This window comes from Ziziphus jujuba, chromosome 7 (assembly GCF_031755915.1).
Source record: "Ziziphus jujuba cultivar Dongzao chromosome 7, ASM3175591v1".
NCBI lineage: Eukaryota > Viridiplantae > Streptophyta > Magnoliopsida > Rosales > Rhamnaceae > Ziziphus > Ziziphus jujuba.
The window spans coordinates 4,646,355-4,653,006 of record NC_083385.1 but is presented as its reverse complement, the minus strand read 5'-3'; the positions used below and the strand labels follow the sequence as shown (position 1 = coordinate 4,653,006).

Sequence of the window (6,652 nt, the reverse complement as noted above, 5' to 3'; positions counted from 1 at the left end):
TATTTTTTCTACCAAGGGATTCGTAGAGAAATGTTACATTTCTATGATGTTCCCACAAATGAGAATATGCTGCATTGCTACGTTACTATGGTAAAAAAAATTTGGCTTTTCTCTTTCTTCTTTCTTTCAAAACGTCCTCTTCCTACTGAGGAAAAGAGATTGATTTCTAGTTGAAGGACCATTTATTTCTAGTTGCATTCACTGGCAATGTTGCAATGTGGAAATTTCGTGTGCACTCTTAGTACACTCGAAGCATGGAATGCCATTGTCTTGTTACTTTGTGGTCCCGTTTAACCCAAGATTTCCAAAAGTTTGGACGTACTTATTAAAACAATGACATTTGAGAGAAATACAAATAAAAATAAAAATCTCATCCTCTGTTACAGAAAACTGAGGAGGCTTTCAGCTGGCAATAATTTTCACGTTAACATCTTTACCTCTAGGAAGTGAGCAAGGAAGGTGGGAATTTCTGACTAGTTTGTACCATGCAGGAGAAGTATTTTTGCATTTGATAGCCAAAGACAAATGACTGAAAAAGTATCGACGAAACAGGAATTATTATCGGAAAAATGCTAAAATACAACCCACGATTTCAGTTGTGATTCTCAACCTGGGTGATGATCTGTTTGCTCTGTCTTTAATTAGATTCCATTATTGCATACTAAAAATTATATTCTTTTCTTTCACTTCTATGGCTTTGTTTCTGGAGTCAGTAATTTGTGAAACTGAGAATATTACCTGGAATCGTTTGGACATGGTTGATTAGCCATTAGCTTATAGGGTTCGAAGATCCTCTCCCAAATGGTTAATCTGTGTTGACCAGGACAACTTTGTCAGCAATTTTGCATCTTAATCCTCATAAACTTTTTTAAACTTTACTAGCATTTCCATGCATTATTTGCTCAGCTTCTAATTTTGGATTTCTGTTCGATTCTGTTAAACGAGAAAAAGGGCTTGTTCTTTCTGTATTTTCCCCTCTATTTATTGAATTTTTTATACCAAAAGACTCAAAAACGATTGAAGAGTTTATAGACGTTGGAAGCACAAGAACGAACCGACTCTGACCACACCAGAAGTAGATAAACGAGAAAAATAGATAAGAAACCACCTACCATGTGTCGCAGCCTTTGACCAAAATTTAAAAAATATAAAAATATAAAATAAACAGTGTGAAAAATCATTGAACTTGGCATTCTTTCATAAATAATTTTTATTTCTGCTTCAAATCTAAACAACTTTGTTTTAAGTCGTTTGTTGCCCAAATGTTGGACACGTTAACAAGCAAACCAAACACAATTATTTTTGACAGATTTTCTCAATCACTTTCACATAATAATACAATTCAAAACCATGTGGAAAATGAACAAGGTCGATGCTAACCATTCATTACAACTACAAAAAAACAAAAAACAAAAAAAAAAAAGAGGAAAAAGGAAAAAAAAAAAAACTGATAAAAAATCAAAATTTTTATTATCCTTATCAAAACTTAGAAAACAACAACATTTATTATTAACACATGTGAATAATAATAATTATTAAATTATTGAAAGCATATATCTAATTTTTCATAAAAATAAAAAAAAGAGAGAAATGATTAATGTGCCTCTGACCAAGTATTAGACATTCCGTACAAAAGAGTCAACTTCCTTGTCAGCCTTTCTTCCCACCAAATGCCACCAGTCTCTGTTCTCTGCACTCACTTTGGACTATCAGACTCACTGACTCAGTCTCCGCCTCTTTCCCATTCCCTTCCTTTTTAATCCCCGCCCTCTCCTCTAACACTGTTACCCAATCCCCTTCCCTTCGATCAACTCCACGTGTCCCACACCGAAGGCATTTCTGTAATTCTACCCTCTTTGCTGGGGGATTAAGTGATCTGATAACCTAAGCAGTGATCTCCATCAGAGAGCGAGTAGAGGTGGGTTGAGATAATGAATATGGACAAAATACTTGCAACACCGAATAATACAACGTACGATGTAGATACGATCATCTGCTCTCCTGTCTTTTGCCTGTTTTGCCCTTTTTATCTCTTCTCTGATCTCTCTTCCCTTTAACTACACCCAACGCCCCACTCCCCTATTCCCAACCTTCTGTTTTTTCTAATAAATAAATCAATAAATTCATGCTTTTACAGAAATTTTAATCATAAATCAAATTAACTATTTTTATTATAATTTTTCATATAATTAAAATAGTTTTTTTAGGGGAATTTCGAAGTAAAGTTTAGTTGCTTACTTTGTTTTAATTAATTAATATGAATGAATGACTCAGTTTTAAATCCACTGATGATTAATCTTGTACATAATTTTCATTCTGAAAGTGAAAGCATAGGGTTAGGTTAGGAGGTGGGATTTGAAAACCTACCTGTCAATAAGAGCCCTGTGACACAGGCATTCTGAAACTTGTACAGAATATATACCAAACTTTTTTATAGCGTTCTATTATTATTATCATTATTTCTTTTTAACTTTTTCTGATTGTGAATTGAGATTGATTGTTGATGATTTTGCTCTCTGATGTTTGAACAACTAGCTTTCACCAAAACATATAATAAGTCTGTATCACTTAAAAATGGATGCGTTTTAATTGGTAATAAAAATCAAACTAAAATAGAGGAAATTAAGTTTATAAATAGTACAGAAAGATTATAAATATAGAAGCACCAGTAATTATGTAATTGATGTCTGTGATTGGGATGAAACACATGGTTTCGCTTTCAGTGTGGCCAACCTTGCACCACTCCTATTTTTCGTTAGCATAATTATATCCAAACATGTTTTAAGCATCACTTTCTCAATTCCTAAAATGATCAAACATGATAGCTGCATGGGGTTAATTAAACATTTTATGGTCATCGATTGTACGTTTGGTTTCAGACAATTAATGGAGTTTTATCAATTGGGTGAACCGTCATTTTCTAACGATCATAAATAATTTTTTATATTGATAAACCCTGTTTATTTAGATTGAGAATTCAAAAAAAAAAAAAATTGCTAACCTTTTGCATTACATTGAAACTCCAGTCAAAGCAGCCAATTTATTCAGAAATACAATAGGATGATTTTTTAATTGTGAGGAAGTTGAGAGATTTCTATAATAACCATACACTGCCATATATTCTATGCTTAAAAAAAAAAAATTAATAAAACCATATAATTAAAATTTAGTTATGGATGGAAAAAGGTTGCTTCATCCTAGGGAATTGAACTAATGATTTTATTTTATTTTTCAGCTATTAAATGTGACAAATAAAAAATATATATCTATATACCAAAAATGAAATAAATAAATGAAAGAAAATTGGGTCCCAATTAACGGTGAGCTTATGAGTGGTGGTACATCTTTTTTTCTTTTTATATAAATGCAAAATATATATGAAACCGATCGAAAAGCAAGTGATGACAAAAAATTTGAAAAATGTATTTTACTGGTGCTTTCTACTCAACATTCATCAGGTCACCCTCAAATTAAAAAAATTTAAAATATAATAGAAATGTTTTTATATTTATTCTCTGAGACAAATATTAAATGAAACTGTGAAAATAAAAAAAAACTCAGAAAGCCATGATGATCGGCTGCATAAGACTGATGAAACTAGACAAGGCAATTCAGCAAGTGGGCCCCAAGTTTTAAATACCCCCAAACGCGTGGGCATAGAACAGACGCAGAGAGGGAAAATAAATAATAATAATAATTAAAAAAAAAAAAGAAGGAGAAATTGAGTAAACCCACACGGTTTCAAAAAGTCACTTGGCAAGGGGGAAAAAAAAAAAGAAGGAAACACTCCAACTCGTCCAAACTAGTTGGACTGGGAAGTAGGAACCTTACCACACAAATTCCATTCCATTGATAGTGGCATTCCTTCGTAAATAAGTAACCATCATTTGGTCAATATAGAAATTAGAAGTCCACACCTCTCCTTCACGCATTTCGCTCACAATACATCCCACCAATCACTTCCCTCTGCAGTAGCCGCCTCATAACTCAGTTTTCTTTTCCCGTCTTCCCTGAAACATAGAAAGAGAGAGAGATTAAAAAAAAAAAAAAAATTTAAAAGGAAGAGCTTTTTAGGTGGAGGGACACATACCCAAATAGACCCACTCCTTCTGCTTCATTTCTTCTCTGGAGACAAACCCTGTTAAACCATTGTAGCTGAGCCTCTCACGAAAGACAGCGAGCCTAAAATTTGTACTGTTTTTCCCAATTACCAACCTCGTCATCTCTTTCTCTTTCGGTGTGAGGTAAGGTTTCGACTGTTTTGTATTGGAAACGGAGAAATAGAGAGAGAGAGAGAGAGAGAGAAACCGACAGAGAATCGTTTACTGACACATTCTTTGTTTTTTTTTTTGGGCGTTTGGTTTGGCTTTGGCTTTTGCTTCAGTGCAGATTTCCTCCAACTGCGTGGTTTAGGAAAAAAGGAAATTATGTTGGAATATGAATGGGGTAACCCTTCCTCGATCATGCTCTCTGCCGATGAGCACGAACCGGCTTCTGGATCCGACCCGATCCGCCACCATAACATTCTCGAGCACTATGCTAACGCCCAGAATGCTTTCAGCGATAGCTTCCTGCCTCCTCCTCAACACTCCAACAACCCGACCGCCTCCTTCGCTCATCACTTTAACCCGCACCAGGTCCAGGTCTCCCAAGGCCAAGGTCACCACCACAACCACAATCACAACCACCACGCCCTCTCTCTCTATGACCCACGCGCCTACGCTGCCACGTCGTCGTACGCGCCTCCGCAACCTCTCTCGATGTTGTCGCTTGATTCCGTCACTGGAGGCGGCGGACACGGAGGTCAGGGGTTCATGCTGGTGCCGAAGAGCGAGGAGGTATGTCGGCCGGTGGATTTCGCTTCGAGAATCGGGCTGAATTTGGGAGGCAGAACGTACTTCTCGTCGGAGGATGATTTCATGAACAGGCTGTACAGGCGGCAGAGGCCCGTGGAGCCGGGGTCGACCAACTCGCCGAGATGCCAGGCGGAGGGATGCAATGCCGATCTCTCGCACGCCAAGCACTACCACCGACGCCACAAGGTCTGCGAGTTCCACTCCAAAGCGTCGACCGTGATCGCAGCCGGTTTGACTCAGCGATTCTGCCAACAGTGCAGCAGGTAGTTTCCGAAAATTTACCGAACCTCCCCTCGCCATGCACACATCCACATTTCCCACATTTTCTCCTAAATCCAGCGTACTATCGTGCCAGTTTTGCACTATCACAGTCATCAATAATGGACACCTCCCTCTGTCCCTGTGAAATCCAAATCACTGAGGGTGTGATGATTCCTCAAATGACGGAAATACCCCTCGCCGTTGTGTTTCCCTGCCAATGATTGGTTTCACCGTACTCGGGGATTAATCCCGAGGGGCATTTGAGTCCTTAAAGATCGAAAATCGATACTGTTTTTCCGTTTACGTGCCTTACTTTTTATAGTAGGTTTATTTGTTTTTTTAAAAAAAAAAAAAAAAGATTAGTTTTACGAATTCTCTGTTTGATTAACAACTTTGAAATGACAAACTTACCCTCCAAAATGCTTTTAATATTTCACCCTTGTTTGCCCAAAAATCAAAAAAAGTCACAACCGCTCTCGCTGCTCGATGCTCGGATATGGTTGGACTTGAACTACCCAATGACGAGTGTGCCCCTGGAGTCCGTTATGAAGCCAATCATTGGTTCAACCGTATATGTGAAAATCCCGAGGGCATTTGCGTCCGTAAATTATACATCTTTTTAGTACGCTTTCATTTTACGTACTGTTTGTCTTGCTTCTTTATGCTCTTATTAACCACTTCATAATAACTACACCACACCCACCCAAGATAATATCGATTATTATATATTAATTATTAATAATACTAAACAAAAAAAAAAAAAAAGGCAATTTGTTTATGTAGTTTTTACAATCTCTTGCAGATTCCACCTCCTTTCGGAGTTCGACAATGGAAAACGCAGTTGCCGGAAGAGGTTGGCGGATCACAACCGTCGCAGGAGAAAAACTCAGCAACCAAATCAAGAAAATCCCAAGTTACTGGCTGAAAATTCCCGTATTTTACCTTCGGATAGTGTTGAAAGTAAGCTCTATTTTACATAGCCTTAATACTTTTTCTGAACTGGCCAGTCAGCAATATATATACCTTCCTCTTTTGTAGTAGTGTTCGGTCACTAAGAAAATATGGAGTCAACAAAAGAAAATTATTAAGAACCTTAATAATTCTGAAGTTCAAGTGTTGGTCGGTACGATGTTGTCAAGGTGAAAAAAAAAAAAATGGTGGTAAGAGGAAGAAAGCGGAAGTGAAATGTGGGAAATTGAAATTTGTGGGATATTTTTGTAGGGTCTCCACCGGACTCTGGAGCTCAGTCATCGTCGTCAGTGACGGTGGCAGTATCGCCGCCAAGAATGTCGTTGGTTTGTTTCAGACAAAGATCATATCAGAGCAGTACTAGTTCGTCAGTATCATCAAGCTCACTTTTTTTCTCAAATGGGTAAAGTTCCACTCTGAAATGCACGGCCAACGAAAAAGGGCTCTAGTAGGAAATGGAGGACAATTTAGCAAATAACATTTGTCGAAGCTATGTCTAGTTTTTAGTTATGGTCTTAATTTTTAGTTACATGAAATGGAACTGGAAGAGCTTTTCTCTGTTTTTC

At 37.3% G+C, this 6,652-nt stretch overlaps 1 protein-coding gene across 3 annotated transcripts; it reads left to right on the top strand.

Moving 5' to 3' along the window:
- The first annotated feature begins 3,748 nt into the window (after positions 1 to 3,748).
- LOC107424208 (squamosa promoter-binding-like protein 8) lies at positions 3,749 to 6,652 on the top strand. 3 transcript variants are annotated; one of them, XM_048479251.2, is made up of 4 exons: positions 3,749 to 4,244; positions 4,390 to 5,119; positions 5,920 to 6,077; positions 6,339 to 6,652. In XM_048479251.2, exons 2-4 carry the CDS (start codon positions 4,428 to 4,430, stop codon positions 6,491 to 6,493), a joined length of 1,005 nt encoding a protein of 334 aa, XP_048335208.2. In that variant the 5' UTR covers positions 3,749 to 4,244; positions 4,390 to 4,427; the 3' UTR covers positions 6,494 to 6,652. The 3 variants fall into 3 exon arrangements, with proteins under 3 accessions (XP_048335208.2, XP_048335207.2, XP_060675050.1); XM_048479250.2 differs by having other exon boundaries at positions 4,385 to 5,119; XM_060819067.1 differs by having other exon boundaries at positions 3,749 to 5,119.